The 23,414-nt window shown below is 43.5% G+C and overlaps 1 protein-coding gene across 4 annotated transcripts in view; it reads left to right on the top strand.

The window, feature by feature from the left end:
* The window catches only part of NFKB1 (nuclear factor kappa B subunit 1), a 115,070-nt gene extending 92,435 nt beyond the window's left edge, over positions 1 to 22,635 (top strand). For all 4 annotated transcript variants that reach the window (XM_058666991.1, XM_058666989.1, XM_058666990.1 and 1 more), the window contains 13 exons: positions 1,712 to 1,855; positions 3,141 to 3,230; positions 4,691 to 4,882; positions 6,741 to 6,882; positions 9,852 to 9,966; positions 12,711 to 12,912; positions 13,367 to 13,536; positions 13,827 to 13,929; positions 16,336 to 16,460; positions 17,525 to 17,591; positions 17,853 to 18,025; positions 19,069 to 19,246; positions 21,776 to 22,635. In XM_058666991.1, the coding sequence (XP_058522974.1) occupies positions 1,712 to 1,855; positions 3,141 to 3,230; positions 4,691 to 4,882; positions 6,741 to 6,882; positions 9,852 to 9,966; positions 12,711 to 12,912; positions 13,367 to 13,536; positions 13,827 to 13,929; positions 16,336 to 16,460; positions 17,525 to 17,591; positions 17,853 to 18,025; positions 19,069 to 19,246; positions 21,776 to 21,936 (1,862 nt within the window). In that variant the 3' untranslated portion in view covers positions 21,937 to 22,635. The remainder of the gene's footprint in view (positions 1 to 1,711; positions 1,856 to 3,140; positions 3,231 to 4,690; positions 4,883 to 6,740; positions 6,883 to 9,851; positions 9,967 to 12,710; positions 12,913 to 13,366; positions 13,537 to 13,826; positions 13,930 to 16,335; positions 16,461 to 17,524; positions 17,592 to 17,852; positions 18,026 to 19,068; positions 19,247 to 21,775) is intronic.
* Positions 22,636 to 23,414: the final 779 nt, after the last annotated feature.

The following is a 23,414-nucleotide window of genomic DNA, read 5'->3' as shown; positions in this document are numbered from 1 at the left end:
TGAAACTGTCAAAAAAAATCTCTGATAGGAATATGTTTAAAATTTCTCCCCTTCCAGGAACTATACACTTTCCTCAGACCCTCTTGGTCTTTTTTTCCTTCTCATGAGTCTGGACCATTTTCTGATACGTGCTGAAGTGTTTTCTGTCACCCAACTTTCTTGGCTTTATCTTCCCACTGCAGTTAGATGATCACGAGGTAATCAGTAAACAGCAGCCTTTTACCTGGCCTGGGATGACTGACATGACCACAGATTTAGAAATAAGCAGAGAAGCTTCTGAGCGTAAACAGTACCAAGAAACTGTCACTGAAGAATCAGAAACAGGACAGTCATTAAGCATTGAACTGCTCATTGAGAAGTACATTAATTATTTTAAACTTAAACAGAGAATTTCCTTTAGCCGAGAAGAAAGAAGGAAGAAAAACAAAATACAGAAGGAAAGTCGAGAAGAGAAAGAAAGGGAAACAGAAAGAAGAAACTAGAACAGTCACAGACCACAGAAGCCAAAGTAGCCATTGGGGCTGGTGAGAAAGCACAGATAGTGAGAAGCAACTGGGAACAGAACAGTCCCATGGTCAGTGAGGGGAGAGAGAAAGCGCACCTAGGCCGGGCAGTCCAAAGTCTCAGAGGGCATCCCGTGTTTTAGTACAGAGATGTTCTTAGAGCACTAGTCTTCCCCAGCAGTCACCAGAAGCCAGGTACCCCTCTTTCCTAGTGTGTAAGGGGTGCACCCTATTCCTATTTTCACTGTTTTCCTGTTGCCACTAAAGAGCAGCCTTCCCTCACCAAATGCATTGTCACTGCCTCTCACCTTGACCCTTGAAGCTGTTCTACATACAAATAACAGGTGAATGTAAAATACTACCCCTTATACATCATTCCCTCACTTTGAGATTTGGAGTAGCTCTCCTGTCTGTAAGTGAAATCCTTTAGGTTCATGTTCCTAGTGCTCCACGGTGGGATGACCAAACATCTCTGTTTCTCAAGAATTTATTACGCTAAGCCTTCCCTTCAGCCAAACTAATCTGCCATTTTTAAAAGTACCCCAGGTTCTTTTTAATGTTATCACATTGTTCCCTTCATATCACCTTACCAAGACATAATCTTTATCCTTCTCCTCCTAAGTTAATTCTGCAACAATCTTCAGGAACCTCCTGGAAGTTCTTCCCTGAACTCCTAGAACCTTGGTCTGTACCATCAGTGTATGTAGCACTCTGATGCTGCCACCAAAAAGGTCTTTCTCCCTCGCTAACTTGAATTACTTTGAAGCATCCTTGACCACAAAAGCATTAAGACATGCTTCTATTTATCCTCAGCAGGTGGCGCATTGTAGTTGCGTAATAAATGGTAGAAGATAAGTAATAGCTGTTTTGTATGATGAAGTAAATGTGTTTAATAGCTTCTCAATTCAGTATCTCTTCTGTGATGATAAATCTCATCTCACTGATGTTAAGTGTTGAGGACCCAGGAAGCTGCTGTAGAGCGTGTGAGGGTGTGCACTGCTCTGTGATCTCCCCAAGGCCAGTTTCTGGTCTCTGTACCCGTTGGAATAAATGCGTTGCTTCTTGAAATTTGGCATCTCTTCCTCGCTCAGTGCTTTCTGTTTCCCTTCATGATGTTTAAAAATACCTTTGGAATCAATAGTCTCTCTGTGGCTAGTGGTGGATTCGAGTCATCTTTTCTCCTCTGGTTTCTCTTCCTTTAAATACAGATAAAGAGGAAGTACAGAGGAAACGGCAAAAGCTCATGCCCAATTTTTCAGATAGTTTCGGAGGTGGCAGTGGTGCTGGAACTGGAGGCGGAGGCATGTTTGGGAGTGGAGGTGGAGGAGGCGGTGCTGGCAGCACAGGCCCAGGTACAAAAAAAGAAAAACATTCTTTCTAAAACTTTCTCATATTAAAAAGGGCTGAATTTTCTTTTCCTGGTTGGATGGCGAGGTTATGGAATATTAGACATTATATTAATTGAAATTTCCCAACAGATGTAGCTGTATTTTTCTATTAATAGCTAACCCCAAAACCTGTAACAAGGAAAACTCATACAGAGCCACTTGTCCAAAAACTACCTCTGTAAAACATTGTGATGTATGTCCCCCCTCCCTTCTTTTTTTTTTTTTTTTTTTTTTTTTTTGTTCCCTTTTGGCCTCTTGGTATTCCTTGGGAACTTTGAAAAACTGATACATTATATATACATTACAGTGCACATTATTTATACTATAAAATTTGAAAATAAAGACCACTTTAAGCTAACTATGTAAAGGTTAACCACCTCTAATTTTTCGTGCATACATTATAGTAGATTTATATGAGCTTCCAAGTACAGCTGTGAGAATTGTGTATTCTATGTTTACCACATTGATTTCTATTGCACTATGAATATGTCTCGAGTCCCACATGCTGCTTTTATATAACATGTTAGCATAAGCATTTCCTCATGGTAGAATAAGCAATACATTGCATAATTTTTAATGATAGGATATTTCATCATATTAATAAACCATTGTATTAACTACTAGAATGTTATTTCCCACTTTCTACATAAAGTATTCTGCTGAACCCCAATCCATATCACTTTTCCTTTATTCTAGATTATTTTTAAGTGAGATTCTTTGAATTGAAATTACTGAGTGAGAGAATAAGACATCTAATGACTGTGGCTTATTCAGAGACTTTTGCCAGTTTACACTTCCACAGACATGCGTGAGAATGAACAGTGATGGCCACTTTCTGCTGAGGAGTCAGAATGTTTTACTCTTGACTTTGGTTTGGTTTCTCCTCAAGAGATTATTTTAACATCTTCTATGTAAGCAAGTCTGAATTTGGGTGGTGGTCACTTCTGTTAGCCTCTCTTCTTTGTGTGGAAGTGGGACCCTTTCCCCAGCATAAGACCATTTCTCTTCCATTCTGTTCCAAGCCTGGGCCACCACCTAATTTGCCAAAGTGTTTACTTTGCCAATGTGGAATTCTGATGCCTTCACCACCACCGTGATGTGTCTCACTAACTCCCAGATGAAGCACCATGTGGGAGCACTGTCCCCCCTCAACCACAGCCCATGTTCACCTGAGGGATGGGCACTATGGCTTGCTGAGACTTAGCTAAAGGTATCTCATAATATTCCATCTCTATTACTCGCCATTCAGGGTATGGCTTCCCGCACTATGGATTTCCTACATACGGTGGAATTACCTTTCATCCGGGAACCACTAAATCTAATGCTGGAATGAACCATGGTAAGTGATACTATATTTAAATATTGAGTATGACAAAAATTAATGCAAACTGGGTTCTTTTTATTATTTATCACAACTACATTATCACCATGAAAATAATTTGGAATGCAAATTAAGAAGATACTTTCCAAAATATTTCCTATGGATGATATAAACTTCTTTACGTTTATATTCTATTGATGTGTTACTATGTAAATGATTTGAGGGGGGGAGACAAAGAACTTTAAGAAGAAACCTATAGACCCTTGACTAGACTAAACATAAAGGCAACAGTTAACTTAAACTTTTTTTTTTTTACAAAATGTTGGAAGTCATTTTAAGTCTTAAAGTGTTGATCTTTTTCAATCAAATCCATCTCCAAAATAGTTGTGGTATTGTGAGTTCATAATTTATATTACAGTTCCATTCTCGTTTGTACCCATTTATGAAACAGTACTGTAAAGTCTTCCCTTTTATTCAGTGTTTACCTTATACTAGGTGCTTTTATATACTTTTAACTATAATCTTCGTGACACTAAATATTGGGATCTCCATTTTATAGACAGAAGCACTGATATTAAGAAATGCTCATCTGTTAAAAGGTCAGAGCTGTTAGTGACAAGTTTAACTGGAGCTGGCCAATTAAAGTTTTTAATTATTAAAAATTAATCTTGGGCTCGGCGTGATAGCGTAGCAGCTTAAAATCCTCGCCTTGCACACGCCGGGATCCCATGTGGTCACTGGTTCTAATCCCGGCAGCCCCACTTCCCATCCAACTCCCTGCCTGTGGCTTGGGAAAGCAGTCGAGGACGGCCCAGAGCACTGGAACCCTGCACCCGCGTGGGAGACCTGGAAGAGGTTCCTGGTTCTTCGGATCCGCACAGAACTGGCCGCTGCGCTCACTTGGGGAGTGAATCATCAGACGGAAGATCTTCCTCTCTGTCTCTCCTCCTCTCTGTATATCTGCCTTTCCAATAAAAATAAATCTTTTTTAAAAATTAAACTTAAGTGCTGTTACAGCACCTTTGAGATAACATATTCAAGTTAAAAAGAGGTGGTCAGAACTGATCTTTGGAGAGTTCCCACACTAAAGAGCATGAATTGAAATCGTATCTTTGCAGCTTACTCAGTCTATTAGCTTTAGAAACAAAGTAACTGCTCCACTTTCTAGAACTTTAAATTTTCCACTTCCCTGCAATTCACAGAAGAGGAGTTGTTTCATTTTTCTCTGTTACAAATGAGATCTCAGTTTTTAGAAATATACTTTAAAAACGTTTCTTAGAAATGAGAGTTAAAAATAACTCCCGAATGTTATTTATGATGAGATAATTAAAATTTTTAATAGTGGTTTTCTGTTCCCTTTGCAGTAAATATGCCTCTAACTTTTATTATCTGACCTGCACTGAAACAACAAATTATAACTAAATTATTACATTTTACTGAGGAAATGCATTTTTTTTTTTTTTTTGCGTTTCTCTTAGGAACCATAGATACTGAATGTGAAACTGACCCTGAAGGTTGTGACAAGGGTGATGACACAGAAGCTCTACATGCCTCTGGAAAAGTGATTGAAACCACAGAACAAGATAAGAAATCTGACGTGTGCAGTGACAGAAATGATGAGATGGCCTTGAGGCCCACCGAGGAGGTGAAGGACAAGGCTCGGCCTCAGGGTGAGTGCACGCCCAGGTGCCTCCACTCTGTCAGCTGGGGAGGGATGGTTCTAGATGCAGAAACAATTTTCAGAAAACAGGTATATTTTCTGTTGATCTAAATATAATACAGCAGTGAGTTCAATATATTCTTCAAAGTCCTTTGTGCCTCTTGAAATGTATGTGTCAGGTTTGTCTTATTCACACTGAAACTCCTGTTTTCCCAATGTATCTTTGAATGTAAAGTACAAAATTTACATGTGCATTCACCAATCTTAATTGCACCATTTTAGGGTATCATGAAACGTAATCAACTTCTTACATGAATAATACAGCAGTTTCCACAGTAATCACAGTCATCTCTCTCCTGAGTCTAGCTTAACTTTCATACTGAAGTGAACTCTGCCTGAAAATAGGAACTTTTCTTTTTATCCCATTACTTCGTTTCAAGAAGTAGGATTGAAGGACATGTACTTCTTATTTACTTTAAAAGAGTACTCTCTTTATAAGGGAAAGATAATAAATATTTCGATTTGCTGACTACATGTAGTCTCAGTCACATTTTATATCTTTTCAAATGACCAACCAGGGAAGGCATTTAGCCTAGCAGTCAACGCATGTTCATGCCTGGGCATGGCATCGTAGCCTAGGGCTAAAGTCCTCGCCTTGCACATGCCAGGATCGCATATGGGCACCAGTCCATGTCCCGGAGACCCCACTTCCCATCCAGCTCCCTGGGAAAGCATTCAAGGACAGCCCAAACCCTAGGACCCTGTACCTGCATGGGAGACCTGGAAGAAGCTCCTGAGCTCCTACCTTCAGATTGGCTCAGTTCTGGCCATTGCGGCCACTTGGGGAGTTAATTAGCAGATGGAAGATCTTCCTCTCTGTCTCTCCTTCTCTGTAAATCTGAATTTCCAATAAGTAAATCTTTAAAAGTATATATATTTTAAAAATATGTTCATGCTTATATTTGAGTGTAAGAGTTCCGTTTCTAGCTACTGATTCCAGCTTTTTGCTAATGCACACCCAGGTTCTAATTTTTGGGTTTTTGCCACCCACATTGGAGATTGTCATTGAGTTCACACCTCTGGCTTCAGCCTTGGCCCAGGCCCAGCCATTGCAGGCACTTGGGAAGTGATAGCAGATGTGAATGCTTTGTGTGTGTGTGTGTCTCTCTCTTTCTCCCTCCCTCCCTCCCTTCCTCCACCCCCCACCACTGCTTCTCCCTCTCTCCTGCTGCCCCTTAGTTCTCTCCTCTTCCTTCCTCTCTTGTGCTTGTCAGTTTATATAATAGAAATAAACATGGGACATGCTGGTGTGTACCTGTGTGTCTCTTTTTTGAATAAAATTAGTGTAATAAACAAGAAATACAAATGACCAATGATGCTTAGCCGCAGAGCTTTATAAAAACAGGCCATTTATAGTTCGGGGCCCGAAGGAAACACAGGTCTGCCCTGACTTCAAGGGAGCAAACTTGATGAAGATGCCAGGGGCTCGTGGAAGCTCTGCCCTGTGAGTTGGTTGTTAAATATTGCAATGAAGAATTATTTCACCAAGAGAATGGTTGTTTAAAATTATAGCAAATCCACTCAGCATTGTTGGGAGAGTGGCCGTTGCACTTAAAAATATTTGTAAGTCTTTCTCCACCCTCTACAATACACAGACAAAATTTTTTTAGATACATCTACTTGCGAGTGAGCCAGCATCTAAACCAAAGTTGTGCTTTTTTTCTAATGTGTATAATCTAGAAGCATGGAAAGAAGTATTTTCACCTAAAACAATGTTTCAAGGTCTCAGAGCACTGATGTCTCAGGCGTGCCTTACCTGTAGAGCAAAGGCAGGGGATTCAATGATGGCTGTGGTTCTTGTCTTGCAGATAACCTCTTTCTAGAGAAGGCCCTGGAGCTCGCCAAGCGGCACGCCAATGCCCTCTTCGACTATGCAGTGACAGGAGATGTGAAGATGCTCCTGGCTGTCCAGAGACACCTCACTGCAGTGCAGGACGAGAATGGGGACAGGTAAGTTAGGACTCCTGTGAGACAAGAGTTGTTTCAGGGTAATCAAGAGAGAAAATCATCATGCAATGTATACTGGCTAAAGATGAAAAGAATTTTTCAGAGTTACTGGATCCTGTAACTGGAAAACTGTGTGATGATAGTATGCTCAGGAAAGGGCTGAATTAAGGCAGCAGCAACAAAATAATCACAAGGCTGGCGTCCACCCTTCTCAGTCACCACCTGCTTCCCCACTGTCCCTCAGAATGGTCCCTAGACTGTGACTGGAAAAGACTCTGCTGCAGCCCATGTTGTATGAGTATCTGACATCCCACACTTCATGACGTCTAGCCTCTTCTTAGTGAGGCGATACTGCAAAGCCACCTGGGTTTTCTCCAAAACAACTTAGTCTGTTCACAAAGACTTCCAAATGATCTCAAAAGCCTATAAAAACAACGAAGACAGCAGCCTTCAGATTCAACTCAAGGGCTTTATTTAAAATTATCCTCAAACAGCATCTGCTCTGAGAAATCCTTCCTTCATGGAAAAATTTTTGAGTGTTGTGTGTTCAAACTCATGCCAAATGTTTGAGGAAAGTGCCAACCTTGGAGTTTCAAGCTTTCAACCTTTGTTCTCATTTGTTACTGCATCACCAAAGATGTGGTATAAGCACCGGCCTTGTTACATGCTATCAAAGGAACTGGCACAACCTTCTTTGTGTAAGGCCAGGAAAAAACACCATGTTTATTGTTGTTTTTGTTGTTGTTTCAATGTTAAATAATCCAGTTGCCACTCAGTAGCTTACACCCACATGAACCAGGACCTACGCTGTCCTAGTGACATTTTTAGGGACCTGCTGATTGATGGGTGTAAAGATGAAAAGCTAAAAGAGAGCAGTGGTGTTCAAAGGGAAGAAGAAAGGGGCACAGACCTCCCATCGGTGTGTTGTGGGGAAGGACTCCTTGCCAAGCAGGAAGTGAAAACTGAAGAGGCCCCTCCTGGAACCACACACACACACACACACACACACACACTCACGCACAGAGTAGGCTATCACAGGGGTGAAAGGCAAGGGCCGTGAGGAAACCAAGCAGGAGTCATCCCTGCAAGTGCAGACAAGTGTCAGCTTTTGACCATCATAGCTCAGGCTTCTGGTACTCATTGATCTTGTCATATTTGGCTAATAAGCTAAGTCCTGTGGCCATTAGTCATCATAGAAAATACAAAAAAAAAATATGTAGAAAGCCTTCTGATATTGGGGAAATTCCCATGAGGGTTGAGGAATTGAGGGGGAGGGAAATGTACTTCTGCTGTGAACTGCTGAGCTGCACATGGGAATTTTTAGGCTGGTTTTGAAGGGTGACCTTTTTTGGTGCATATACATCATGTCTGCGTCAAACTGCAGGCCTTTTTCAGACGTCTTCTTCCAGCGTCACATTTCTAGAAGCCATGGTGAAACCCTGAACTCACTCACTGAAAAGTCTCTCTTAAGTAGTAAAATCACTATTTAATTTTTCTAGGCCATTAGTTACCAATGTTAATCCTGACCAAAAGATGCTGGTTGCTGCGAAAGAGGCAGAAAATAGGAGTACCTCATATCTTTAAAGATCACAGCCTTTCCCTGAAATCCCACACGTACCAACAGCCCCCAGTGATGCTTTGACAGTGCCCTGCATCTTAGTCTGTCCATGCTTGGGTTCTCTTCTTGAATGTCCACCAGGCTTCCATGTCAAGAAGCAGTACACCTGTGTCCCCTACTGCAGGGCAGCTTAAGGCATTCGGGATGGCTTTGGAGTAAGATAACCTGGCTCTGAATCTGAGATTCACTGCTATCTGTATAGGTGACCTGGAGATAAATGGTTCCTGTAAAGTCCCCATTTCATCATCAGATAAGCCAGAATAATCCAGGTACTTCACAGTTCATGGGAGATGGAATAAAATAATTTTGATGCAAAAAAAATTTTTTGAATTTATTAGACTGTTTCTGTGATACCCACTTTCCATGAACTTTTGTAGACCCCTTGTATTGCCTCCTAGGGTCATTGTTATAATAATATATCACAAATTATAATCTAGTAAACAGCTCTCAATAATGGCTATTTTTATTGTTGTTGTTTCAGTTGGTTTTAAAGAGTTTTGAACAATTGAGCTGTGTTCCCAGGGTAATGGTGCTTACACTCACCCTTACTCTTAGCACATTAGACTATTCCACTCACTAGTTTCCTTCTGCTGCTCCTGTTTCTGTGCCTACACTGCCGTGGGTTGTAAGGCTGACTGCAACATAGAAACTACCTGTAAAAATAACTGGCCAGAGAAGAAGGGCATAGAGAGAACTGTACTTGCATAACCAGGCAGTGTGTTTGAGAGGGGTCAGTTTGCTGTGCCCAGGAAGTGTTATTTGTAGATGTGAATTCTGAGGACTATAGTAAGCATCATCCAAAGGGAATATTTCCACTTTTTTTCCTCAAAAATGCTTCAAGATTTCTCAACAAACTGATTCCACTCTCCCCTCTTGAGGTCTAAGATAGTCTGTAAAGTCACCACACATATGTTGGAGGAAGGTGGCAGGACTAGGTGATGTGCCTAGTATTTTTAACAGTTCCTAGTTCCAGGTATTCATTTTATGTCCACCATTAGGGAAAAGATAGAGCAGAAGACACCTGAAACCATAGTGTAGAGGTAGACTCAGGCTTTGAGTCTCTCTGGCTAGATGGCTTATACGTCAAGGGGTTAGGCATGAATGTTCCTAGAAGCCAGGCAGCCACCCCAAAGGAGCGAGCAGGCTTGGACGGACAGTCAGGCAGGGTGGATCCTCTGAAGAGTACATCCCACCTCGGAATCAAGACATTAGATAGATTCAAAGCACTTCAGTGCTAGGTAAAACTAGGCTTGAGAGTAAGATTCAGTTTGTACGTATAATTCTAATTATATATTGCAATCTGGTGGGATTATTTTATTAACATTTTATTATTGCCACTGTATTTTCATTCCAGTGTCTTACACTTAGCTATCATCCACCTTCATGCTCAGCTGGTGAGGGATCTCCTAGAAGTCACATCTGGTTTGATTTCTGATGACATTATCAACATGAGAAATGACCTGTACCAGGTAAGCAGAAATCTCCGGAAGGTGATTGAAGGAAAGATCAATAATATTTTCATGTATTTGTGTGTGTATGTTAACAGGAACCAGAAATGCAATAAAACATATTCAAAGGTAATGCTACTGACAAATGCCATTGTGGGGAATGTTACATTATGAATTGGGATCCCTTGGTCTGTGGTCTAATAGCAACTACCCAGCAGTGAAACCCAGTGCCATGCTAGGGGAAGGCAAACTAGAATTCTAGATATAAAAGCTGATGCATTTTAGAAAGAGAACCTAAAGATGTCACTTCTATCAAGAAACATAAAGTTGAGAAAAATGGAATTTGAAAGGGCAATACTTGGTAAGGATTTTAAAGTCTACTAAAATGTACTGTGACAACATCGAATTAAATGTGTATCAAATAAAGGGTGCTGAAATCATAACCTAGAAAAGTAAAAAGGTTGAGAGAGAAAGCTGGCCTTCAAAATCAAAAGCAATTCAAAGTGAGGAACACAGGACACCTGAGGTTTTCCTGGATCGGATTCGAAGACAAATTGGGTGGGCTAGCAGTCCATCTCCAGATGGCCTGCAGGCATGGCAGAGAGAGAAGTCAGCAGGAGATCCAGTGACATGGTCACCCGATGGGCAGTGCAGATTCCAGTGTGCAAGGAGGATGGGAACTGTTGTGGGAGCCCAGAGCGTGGGGCTGATTGGACTTCTGCCCTGAGGGCTCCTTCTTCCTGGTCTCTCCACTTGATGCCTTTCATCTGTCCCCCAAGAGTTGGGTGTGTGCATCTTGCCCTCTCCTTCACTTTCCATCTTTCTCCTCTTCACTTGCTCTGAAGTGTTTCCCCGGTCCTCCACAGCTAAGGAGGTATGCTAGATGTGTGATTCAGGTGCAGCTCTCATGCCCAATAACTAATTAAAACTTGATATTAAAAGAAAAATTAAATGATTAGCAATCTCATAAAATTATGTACCTAGTGAAGGTATCTGGGCCCATGCACAATCTTTCAGGTAGGTGACATGAATAACTTTTATTTTTCCATTTTAAATTAAAAGAAACTGATACTTCCTCATTTTGATTTTCACATTTTTAAATGTGCTTTAAATGTCCTAACCTGTTTACATGTGGCTGTGAATAGATTTTTGTCTGTGAATAGATGCTTCCTGATAGGTAGGGGAAAAAAAAAACTGTTTCCTTTCTAGGGTAAGACATTAAACTTTCCAGCCTTCTGTGTTTAATGTTTAATTTTCTTTAATGCTTAATGAGAAAAACTGCAGTGAGGGACTCTTCGCTCATAATACTAAATAGCTAGAATGAAGTCTGATTCCAACTTTTTGTCTAAAGGATTTTCTTATCTCCAGCATTTCATACCACTCCAGGTTGGGAGTGGTGAGAGGGTTGTTGGTTTTGGGAAAGTCATTCGGCCCACAAATCTTGATTCTTGCAGACCTTTTGATGGATTGCTCCTTCTAGCCATCACAATGTACAAATAAATCTAGGGATGGAATGTTGTTGCAGGTGGAGTATCAACTTACTATGCCACTGTGCTCACCCTAAATTTCAGAATCTCATTCTCTTTCCTTTTCCTGTCTCCCCAAACAGCATTTTATAAAACACAGATTAGTAAAAAGCCTTTATAGACTGGATTTGGGGTTTTGAAAAGGTGATTGGCAATAACTTCACGTTTCAAGGAGGTAGTTCCATTTCAAGCCAGGATTATAGTCCTGGAAGAGTCATGATGTAGCAGAAAGTAACACTGTCTTACTTCTGCTGTATTATTTACTGTAACCGAGTTAGATGAGCCAAGCATCATTCACTCTGCTGGTTTTCACATGGCTGAAAGGATGCTGGAGGTCAGCCTGTTGCTGCTGTTAGAGCAAGTAGCTGCTTAGAGGGGAAAGTGTAAGCAGTGTTGCTAGCCAACCTGAATTTCAGAGTAAGACTCCTATAGAATACACTGATTTGCATAAAAATATATTGCTATTTTCTTTGTAACCTCAGTTCTTTGAAAGATGCATTTGTGGTTGTGTTTCTCTTTCTGGTTTTTGAAAACAGACTGCAAAATATCTCATTTGCATTCATGCATGTACTACTTTGTGAGCAAGGTAGTCAAATGTGCTGTTTTAAGTATCTATTAGGCACCAGCACTCAGCTGTTTTGTCCATCTGAGTCCTTTTAATCAGGTGGTTGCATAGTTCTGGTCGTGTGATTTAGAAGCCTATAAGATACAGGGGTAGGAGAGCTATATTGATTGATCTGGAACAAGTCAATCGAATAGTATTTGTTAATTTGGCAAATTTATTTTCCATGTCAATTTAGAATGATGGCACATATCTTCATTGGTTTCTATTGCGTAACTCATTTAAACATCTTCAGCAGAGCCATAGCCTTGACTTGATGTTTTTAACATTTGGAATTTTGAAGATGAAGGTTCTACTAGAAACTCAAGAAAACCAAATTTACTAGTAGGTGAGCTAAAATATCAACAGTTGGACTGTGAAGAGACACAATAAAGCCATACAAGGAGTTTTAAATGCAAAAATAAGTGTAACTGTTGAATTACTAAATGTTAGTAAAGCATCCGTACATCTTCAGCGTACTGTATGTACAGGGAATAACTAGGCTGCCAAGTTCAGTAATTAATCCAAGAATAGGAAATAGCCTTGCATTAAGACCCCATATACGACCTTGATGGCTACCAAGGCATGGGTTAGAAGTGGTCCGCACTGACCCATCCCCTGTGTCTTCTCCATTCCAGACGCCCTTGCACTTGGCAGTGATCACCAAGCAGGAAGACGTGGTGCAGGATTTGCTGACAGCTGGGGCAGATATGAGTCTCCTAGACCGCTTGGGCAACTCTGTTTTGCATCTAGCTGCCAAAGGAGGACAAGACCAAATTCTAAGTGTCTTACTCAAGCACAAAAAGGCAGCTCTCCTTATTGACCATCCCAATGGAGAAGGTAAGAGACATTCATGTATTGTCTCTTAGATTTCTAATTACTAGGTATTTGATAACCATTGTGGTGTTTGGTTTGCACCCAAAAATGCTTCCCTTAGTCACCTGGAGCTCATTGTCTCTGGTGATAATTCTTTTGCTCACTGTAGCTAATTCCTTTAATTTGGAAGAGTGAGTAGGAGGAAAAAGTAGAGTCCTGAACAAACTCTGTTCTCAAAGTATATAAAGCATCATTGATTCTGAGCATGTTTATGTACTCTCAGTGACTCCTGAGAACACAGTTGGAGCCTGTGAATTGCTGCACAGAACAACAGACCTGTCATGCCTTTAAAGAACACCCTGAATGAGCATCTTTCAAGCAGCTATCCCTGCGATCCAGTTTTACCATTTGCTTCAGCTTCAAGGCTACCTGTGAGCAACCTTCCAACCCTGTGACTGTCCTTATGTTTGGGCCATAGGTCTGAATGCCATCCACATAGCCGTGATGAGCAATAGCTTGCCGTGTCTGCTGCAGCTGGTGGCCGCTGGGGCAGATGTCAACGCCCAGGAGCAGAAATCAGGACGCACAGCACTACATCTAGCTGTGGAACATGACAACATCTCCTTGGCAGGCTGCTTGCTCCTAGAGGTGAAGAATAAAATTACTTCCCAGGGGAATCTTTTATAAGAATGAAGCCAGTGACAACTTGTCTCCCTGTATTCAGCTTTACTTAACATCCTTGCATGACTGCAGAGCAACCCCCTGAAACATTCCCCCAACCTCTGCATCTACTTGGACATGTCCTCATTGGCAGGGCAAGCCCACAGTAGCAACTGGCCTAGTAACATGACCCCAGGGCCCACAAACCCTGGGAGAGATGGGGACAAAAGGGAGACAGAACCTTTCACTAAGCTTGTTCTGTGTGGACCGGGTTTCAGGGAGATGCCCATGTGGACAGCACCACCTTTGATGGAACGACACCCCTGCATATAGCGGCCGGGAGAGGGTCCACCAAACTGGCAGCTCTTCTCAAAGCAGCAGGTAAGGCGGCCAGGTGGTCACTGAAGTCCAACCTGACTTCAACAGAGCAGCCATGTTGCTTTCTTTAAGCCACAGAGCTGCTGCTGAAAAGTATGGATAAAAATTCTATGGTTGATCATATGTTTGCTGCCATGGAGGTGCTATTTGAACTAGCAATCCTGGCCTTCACTCTGCTCGTTGTGCCAGACAATACTGATTCATCTGTTTATTTTGGTTTGGAATATTTAGGTTGACTTTTGACAAAAGATCTTCTTAGAGCAGTTCAACTACTTACAGAATTCTGAGCAGTACAGTCTCTGAACATGTCAGAATTCCTCAGGGAAAAAAAAGATTATAAAAATTACTTAAAGACTTCCTCTTGTGAGCAAAGTCTCTTAGAAGTTGAGTAACAGGCAAAAGCAAACAAGCCATGTGCTCCGTAGCACAATGTACAAGGCACTCACTGCTACCATTTATTTGACCTTCCTGTGGGCCAGGTATTTTCTGTGCATTTTCTCATTTAATCCATAGTAACCTTTGAGGTAATCCCTCTTACCATTCCCATTTTACAGTATTGAGACAGATGAGCATGCCTGCCATGTCTCATGCCACATGGCCCAGTGGCAGTGTGAGTCTACACCTAGGCTGCCTGAATTCCCAGACATCATCCTTTCTCTTCCTACTTTGTTCCCAGGTTTGCAGACATTATTCCATTTCATCCTCTGGTGCTGTAAAATATAGAAGTCATCCCCCTTACCTTTGACTCCAGATTTGGAACCTCAAATAATACTTAATGAAATCTGTGGTTCAACTGCCATAACTTGATTTACTTCAGGGTTTGTTCAATGTTTTTTAGAAGGTGTTTCATTAATCCAAAGAAACAGAGAAGGGTAAAGTGCTATCTTGAAGGTACAGGAGCAGTTTCTTTAAAGGCACATAATTTCCTGAGAAATCCTTCATATCCTTGAAAAGCATAGAACTTTTTTTCTTGAGTTTGGAGACTACAGTGTCTATGAATACTTTTAGAAGTAACTGATGATTTAAAAATGCCTTTAGGGCACAGCACAGTAGCCGAGTGGCTAAATCCTCACCTTGCATGCACCAGGATGCTGTATGGGCTGCAATTTATGTCCCAACTGCTCTACTTCCCATCCAGCTCCCTGCTTATGGCCTGGGAAAGCAGTTGAGGATGGGCCAACACCTTGGGACCCTGCACCCATGTGGGAGACCTGGAAGAAACTCCTGGCTCCTGGCTTCAGATTAACTTAGCTCTGACCATTGTGGCCACTGTATATCTGCCTTTCAAATAAAAATAATTTTTTAAAAGCCTCCAAACAAAAAGAGCTGTCTCAGCTTCAACATTGCCTTCTCTAGCATTCTCAGAATCCTATTAAAGGAGTAGTAAATAACAGCTCTCCTGATGTAAATGAAGAAATGCAACTAACGCCCTGGTCCTGAGCTTAGAGTCATGAATTCACATCAGGAACAGATGTGGGTCAGTCCTGTAGCCTGCGCATCTTCGTTTCTCCATTCCTCTCATGGTTGCTCAACTTGCTGCTTCATGAATCAGGCCAGGACTGGGAGAGTGACATCCAGAAATAGCATGAAGATCCTGACTTCATTAGACCCTCTTATTACTGAAGTTTGCTGGACTCACATGACTCCCCTACAGAATAAAACCAAGCTCCCTATCCCAACACAGTGTGTTGAACCTACTGTCATTAGTTAGACATCAAACTAAACACATTCTCATAAAAATAGTCTCTCTGCCTTTGAAAAATAACTCTTGGTCTAACCTTTGAGTTATTTTGAGTCATTTCCTGCCAAAAGCTAAAGAATAGACTAGATTTCCTCAGATTCATTAGCCCCACATTTTCCACCGACTACACATCCCAGCATAAAGTTCCTTTGGTGCTTTTTATCTGAGGATCATAGCTCTGGCAGTGCTCTACACAGGAATAAGATAGGCCATACTGTCATGGTTTCAAGCATCTTACATCTTTGAGTGAGGGCAGAGGCTGAAAAAAATATGCACTGGCAAGTGTAAGTTTGAACATTGAAAGCCTTACTCCTGACGATGCACCCTAGTCCCTGTCAACCACTGCCCATCAGACTCACATCAAAGATGTGTCATTCTGTTGAAAAACACTCTACAGCTAAATGTCAAGGTCAGAGCTTCAAAAGTCTTTTGTGTTCCATAGTATCTTTTGCTATATAGAATGTCATGAGACAGCCATATAGTCAAAGTAAATTTAAATTGAAAAAGCAGCTGAATCTTTCAGTAGAAACATGCTGTATGCACTAAGAAGTGACCAGGTGGTTAATTCCAGCAGCTGCCCAGTCCTGCCTTTAGAAACCTGACCCCTGCAGGCAGCTGAAGCTGCCAAGCCCTGGACTTCCCTAACGCTGTGTAACGCATCTTCACAGGAGCAGATCCCCTGGTGGAGAACTTCGAGCCTCTCTATGACTTGGATGACTCTTGGGAAAAGGCTGGAGAGGATGAGGGGGTTGTGCCTGGAACTACTCCTCTGGACATGGCCACCAGCTGGCAGGTGAGTGCAGTCTGCCCAAAGGTACCCCTGGTGATGCCAGAGATTCCAGAATGAAAGAACGGATGGTCCTCCTGGTGCTTTATTCCCCAAAGAACGTGCCTTTTATGTTGCAGACAATCTGCTTGTCATGAGCCATATTTGTCTTGAAAACCCTATCCATGAAAGATCTAGGTCAGCTGGGTGTTCAGTGTAAAAGTGTGGGCCTAATCAGATCAGGGCTGAGAGGTGAGAGGGGTCAGGAGCAAGAAAACACAAAATCCACCTAAGAATTCACCCTCTCGCAATCTCTAAAGCTAGGGTACACGTTATGGTTTAGGTAGGTGATTTCTAGACATAAAAAGAAACTGGGAATTCTGCAGATATGCATAAATATAAAAAGGGTAAGTGGACTTGAAGCCTTTCCTCAAACCACCTCTATACTGAGATCTGATGGGGAAATGCAGTCCCTAGGCCTTTATGGCCCAGGATAAGGAGCCAGAGAGGAGACAGCAGCATACAGAACTCCACCAGCAGCACCAAGAGGGCGTGGGAGCCTACGGCTGTCTCTCTCACTTGCCTCCTGGAGCTGTCCGTGTTGAGCTGAGTGACACTGGTGGAGAGCACCTAGCCAACACCTTCTTTCCCCCAGAAAGCCTAGAAGGCCACCAGCTGGAGTGTGACTGCAGAAAACACCCGAGACGCCTCCATGGCAGCACAATTTGTTTGCTTTCAATGAGATATTTCAGGAGACCCCGTTTCAACGCCCTTGTGAGCATATGGACCACTCAGTTTGCACAGGTTTATCCAGCCCATTACTGGTACGCCTTTTCCTCAGGGGCAGGTAGCACAGCTGAGTAAGCTCAGCCCCCAGCCTGGTGCTCTGCCTCACTAACCCTGGAAGGGCAAAGTTGAGTCTGAAGGCCGGGTTGGGTTCCCCACGCCGACAGTGGACACATGTGCACCTGGGGATGAGTTCTCACTTTACTTGCTGGGCTCTCCTGAGGACACACGTAGCTCTGTGATACAAATATTTCCCTAAAGGTTCTTGCAATGTGTAATGCTTTCCCATTTTTTCTTCTCAACAGGTGTTTGACATATTAAATGGAAAGACATATCAGCCAGAGTTTACATCTGAGCAGTTAATGGCACAAGGTTGGTGCAGGAGAACCTGATTGTCAAAGTTAGCCTTACCTCCACACAGTCATCTGTGGAGGGAGACGGAGAGCCAGTGCTATCCGGGGGTACTGTGAAGGCATGGTTCTTATTCCTAAATCACTGAGTCAGCCAGGCTTCGGACTGCCGAGGCCAGTAGCATGCCAGTAGCATGTTAGAAGGGGAACAACACGGCAGTGCTGTGGCCCTCCAGGGGGTCCCTGGCGGGTTAGGACAATCCTTTTTCTTCATTTTCTTTAGGAGACATGAGACAGCTGACTGAAGATGCCAAGTTGAAGCTGTACAAGTTGCTAGAAATTCCTGATCCAGGCAAAAACTGGGCTACTCTGGCACAGAAATTAGGTCTGGGGATACTGAACAATGCCTTCCGGTTAAGTCCTGCTCCTTCTAAAACTCTGATTGACAACTACGAGGTAACACACAGCCTTGGGTTCTTACCTATATATGTTTGGCTTGACTCTGTAATGTCACTAGTTCCATGTCCCTTGAATTTTTGGAACAAAACAATTTTTTTTTCCCTGAGAAGAAGCCTACCATCCTGAAAATTGGTTTTGAGAGTGTCCCTGTTTTATCAATACCTGGAGGCTTCTAGAAGTGCCAGTACCGTCCAGTGCCGTGATCCCGAGCAAGCACAACAGGCCGTTGAGACCACGTAGCTTCCTGTCCCCAAGGACATAAACCTTGAGCACCTACCAGCACACATGGAACCAACCTTCTGTGAGGTGTTTCTAGTGTGGTTGTTCTCTGGTGATGCTTTCGTTTCTTTTTTTTTTTTTTTAAAGATTTATTCATTTTATTACAGCCAGATATACACAGAGGAGGAGAGACAGAGAGGAAGATCCTCCGTCCGATGATTCACTCCCCAAGTGAGCCGCAATGGGCCGATGTGCGCTGATCTGAAGCCGGGAACCTGGAACCTCTTCCGGGTCTCCCACGCGGGTGCAGGGTCCCAAAGCTTTGGGCCGTCCTCAACTGCTTTCCCAGGCCACAAGCAGGGAGCTGGATGGGAAGTGGAGCTGCTGGGATTAGAACCGGCGCCCATATGGGATCCCGGGGCTTTCAAGGCGAGGACTTCAGCCGCTAGGCCACGCTGCAGGGCCCGATGCTTTCGTTTCTATAAATAAGAAATAGAAGAACATGGGGGTGAAACTGTTTTCTGCTGAAAGTGTCCTGTGGCTTCACCTTCCCCGGAGATGTGCAGACCTCACTCTGGGCTGAGTTTCACTGCCTCAGCACTTTCTCTCTTGTGCTCACCATCAACCCCTTCTCTGGGATTTCCTGAGTGGCCTTTGAGCTGAAACAGGAAACTTGATGAAGAGACTGTGTATTTTCTTCTCTCCTTTGCTCAGAGAGAAGGGCTGGTGGAGCCTGAGGAGAGGGTGGCGTGTCACTGTTTCTGGCCAACACAGGAACTGGAATGTAAGAGCACCCCCTATCCTCCATTTGTTTCCCACAGGTCTCTGGGGGGACAGTCAGAGAGCTGGTAGAGGCCTTGAAACAGATGGGCTACACCGAAGCCATCGACGTGATCCAGGCTGCCTTCACCTCAGGAACCACACCCTTGGGCCCTGGAAAGATTGCCTCTGAGGCGTGCTCGCTCCCTCCGTCTCCGTCCTGCACAAGGCAACAGATAGGTAAAGAAAATGGCGGGTGCAGTGTCTGCCTTCCCTAGCTCCCCCAAGCTGATGACTTCAGTTCTCTGGGGTCTATTAGGGCAGTGGCATCCCCACTCTATCTCCTGCACATGTGTCTGTAGGCTCCTATCTGACCCCACCCCATCTAGACTAGGGGCTAGTCCCACAGACCATCATTCACACGTGAGAGGTCCTGACATTCCAAGTAAACACTGACAGCAACATGTGGGTGGCTACAGTTAATAGTACTGTTCTGTTTTCTTAATGCAGTGCAGAGAAAATGCACAGTGCCTGGGCTGTACCAGCACCAGCCCCCAAGCTATGACTGTGGCTTTCTCCCACACCACCTTTCAGTTCCTCAGCTGCTCCCTCCAGTGAGCTCCTGCCTCAAGATGCCTACCTTGTCTCCCACTCCTACTGGCACCAGCTGTCATCCACCCAAAAGCCCATGACCACAGGGAATGGACTCACAACCCAACTCCATACTCTTGTAATTCTTCTCCCCATCACTAGGAAGCCATCTCATGCTTTCGCTTTCTAAAACACCAGGACCCCTTTCCTCTCCTCACTCATCCTGTACATTGCCTCAAGCTTCATTAAAAACAGAAGCTCTTGGGACACCATCCAGTGTACACACCTGTGTCTGTGTCCTCCATGTGGACGCAACGGGTTAAACATCTGCCCAGTAGGAGCAGCCTCTTCCCTCACTCAGCCCCATACCTTCTCTAGGCCCATGTTTTTATAATTCTTGCCCTTCTCCTATGTTGTCAGTCCCTCCTTATAAGCATGCTATAATGTCCTATCTTTAAAAACACATCACTCCCTGAACCACATGCTCTTTATCAACAGGCCAGTTTCTCTGTTCCTCTGCACAGAATTGGTTGTTCTCCTACCTCTTCATCTCTGTCCTTTTGCTGTCCCCCTATTGTCAGGGCACCACCACGCATCTTCCCCGAGCCTGCCGCTGTCACTGAACAGCATCCTCTATGCCAGATAAGGTCACTGTCCTCCTCATCCCCTCGACATGCATATGTCACAGCCAACCACTCCCTCCTCCCCAGGGAAGTCCTCCACCTGTAGCTTCTCCACAGCATACCACCTTGCTGTCACTTCTGCCCCCACCTTTTAAAGTCATCACTGTGCTTCTCCACACAAAACTCTTTGACTTCCGGTCTTGTTAAAGGCACAACCATGCAGCAGGAGAGGAAGACAGAAATCTAACAGGGAAACATCTGCATTAGGCCTACCTGCCTCACATCCAGCCTGTGCATCCTCCCTGCCCTGTTTCTGGGAAGACACCCCTCCCAGCCCAGTCCATCCTCATTTCTTGCCTAGATCCCTGAGAGAGCTCCTAATCCATCTGTTTCCTTTCTGTGCACCTCCCATCCACCCATTTCCTGCACAACAGGCTAAGTAAACCATGTCTCTTTTGTTGTCTACCTTCCTCCATTCATCTGCCTCTGAACCAAGCACTGTTGGAGGCATGGAAGAGAATGCTGCAGCCCTGCTTTTGCCATTCACTCTTTGAAGCTGCACACCTCATCTTCCCTCCTCAGCACCTCCACCCCGAGGTGCTCCCTGTACTCCCACAGCCGTAGAGACTTTGGACCTTCTCCTTTGCCTACCTGGAAGGTGCCTGCTAACCATCCAGTTCCGTGCGGTGTTGCTTTATGCAAGAGGTCGTCCCCAGAGCGTAAGGGTGCTCTACTGTCTCACTAGGAAACCACCCAGATCACCTGTCTTATGGCTCCTTCTGCATAAAAATGCAAAAACAAAAAGTGAATACTTAAGAATTGGTTCACAGTGAGTTACAGTTCCTAGGATGTAACAGATACTAAAGAAAGAGGGGTTTATTAGGGTAAATTAATACCAAGACAATAGCCATCCCAGTTTCATTAAAAGCTTAGTATTCTAATATCCCTTAACTGGTACTGGTCAGATCCCTAAGGGTGCCTTGAAAGCAACCTAACTTTCCAGAATAGATTCGCTTTCATCAAAATTGCCTTTCTTCTGCCAGCAAAACTCTTTGAGACAGAACATACTATTGAATAACAAGCTCACAGAAATTTCTCATTTTTAGTTACTGCTTCTGATAATGATTTATTTAACCTAGGTTCAGCAATTTTCCCCAGCTATAAAATAGATAACATGGTGGTTGGAAAATACACCTGATTTCTAAGAAAACAGGTACACTTTGAGTCAAGAGAATTCAGGAAGGATTCTGGTAAACACACGCAAAATTGCAAGAGAAAGATGTGAAAATATTTGCCTGGTTCTAGGTCTGCAGGTTTGGTTGGTGTTACACAGCAGTTGCTGCCCCCTCCACCACCTCTAGCAGCAGTGGTGATGGGCAGGCAACAAAGGTAAGGTGTGTTGACTAGTGCAAGCCAGTGGACAAGTCATCTGCATCGTGGTCCATGAGCATTTCAGAGCCAAGCTTGGAGCTCAGTGGGATTGAGGTTACGAGAACGAAGTATCTGCCCCGACCCTCACTGTGTTCCTAGTAAATACTGTGCTTTCTGCCCCCAGATGAGCTCCGAGACAACGACAGCGTCTGCGACAGCGGTGTAGAGACATCCTTCCACAGGCTCAGCTTCACGGAGTCCCTCACCAGCAGCAGCTCCACGCTAACTCTTCACAAAATGCCCCATGAGTACGGGCACGAAGGACCTTTAGAAGGCAAAATTTAGCCTCTCAGCATTTTCCCACATCGCGTAAACCAAAGCCCTAAAATTCCACTGGCTGCCCAAAGGAAGGAAGGTAAAGAGCATCCCGAGGTGCTTGGAGAAGAGCGGTCTGCCTGAATCCTTCTTGATTTAAGTCAAGGACTGCTCACTTGACTTCCTTTCCTGGCTCTTAACGAATTTTAGTCTGGTTCAATTGCAGATAGTATCTAGCAATCACAGTGCTCGGCTGAGCTGATGCATCATTGCGGGTGAGGTAGCTTTCTGAGCTTTCAAAGCTGCTCCTGGAATCCAGCTGCTTTCTGTTGTCGTTGCTGCTGTCCCTCTGCCGCATTCCCACTGTCATTACAAGGTGACACTCTCCCCACCCAGTGCTCCTTCTGGCCGTCCATGGCACAGTTGTGCATTCAGATTAAGGTTTCAGCAAAGGGTTATTTTAACATGAGTCACTTGGTGTGCAATAAAAAGACAACACATGGCTTTTTCTAATGTGGTTATCTCTGTGATTAAAAAAAAAAGGCATGGTACTTACCAATATTTAAACATCACAATCACTGCTGAAATGATATCTTCCCTGTTTTCTGCATTTTGCTATTGTAAATATGTTTTTTAGATCAAATACTTTAAAGGAAAAAATGTTGGATTTATAAATGCTATTTTTTATTTTACTTTTATAATAAAAGGAAAAGCAAATTGATGACCTCACTTTGTTTGATCTCTGTCAATGTTTTCTTAAGATTATCCTTTGGGGTCACTCCATAACCTGTTACATTCACTTTCCCCTTTTGAGTCCACTTTCTTTTTTAAATCTAAAAATGAACAAGAAGAAAATGCTTTAACCTAACACAAAAGCCTTCCACTACCAAATCCTGATACGGCTCATCTCATATCAGATGTCTTTGCCATCTTGGGCATCTCTGCCATGCTTAGTTTTGAAATTCTATTATACCAGAGGATCTTGGACAAGCAGCCTCCCAACAGGAAATTTTGCTAAACTCTCTTCTCTCCGAAGTAGAAATAAGAGGAGAAATCAAATGGTTTTGGATGAGGTGCTAAGGTGAGCTCTGTAATGTGTAAAACCAAAATCCCTCTAATGAAGCTTTGCTGGTCAGCTGCCAGAACGCACCATCCAGCTAGCTACACTTACCATATCTTTGGTGGCCTCAGGCAGTGATGGAAAGATGTGGACAGTGTCAGAGCCTCTCCAACGCGGGACAGTGCTGAAGGGCTGTTTGCACTACAAAGCTCCCCAGGGAGTTGCCTGAGCCTACACAGCCCTGCTTCCTTTGCCCCTTCCCACAGCTGTTGATCTCCAGGCACTCTCAGCACCATGCACACAAATCTCCAATGAGGTGTGTGTGTCAAAGAACCACGCTTGAGCTGTGCTGGGCCCCTTGCTCAATATGTTAAGTCATTGATTCTTGAAAATCATTCAGTGAAGGAACTAGGATTATCCCCACCTCCAGAGAAAGCAACTGAAGCTT

The sequence above is a fragment of the Ochotona princeps genome, chromosome 7, assembly GCF_030435755.1.
Source record: "Ochotona princeps isolate mOchPri1 chromosome 7, mOchPri1.hap1, whole genome shotgun sequence".
In the NCBI taxonomy this organism is placed as follows: Eukaryota; Metazoa; Chordata; class Mammalia; order Lagomorpha; family Ochotonidae; genus Ochotona; species Ochotona princeps.
Note: the sequence above shows the minus strand (reverse complement) of the source record. Positions and strands in the feature narration are given on the sequence as shown.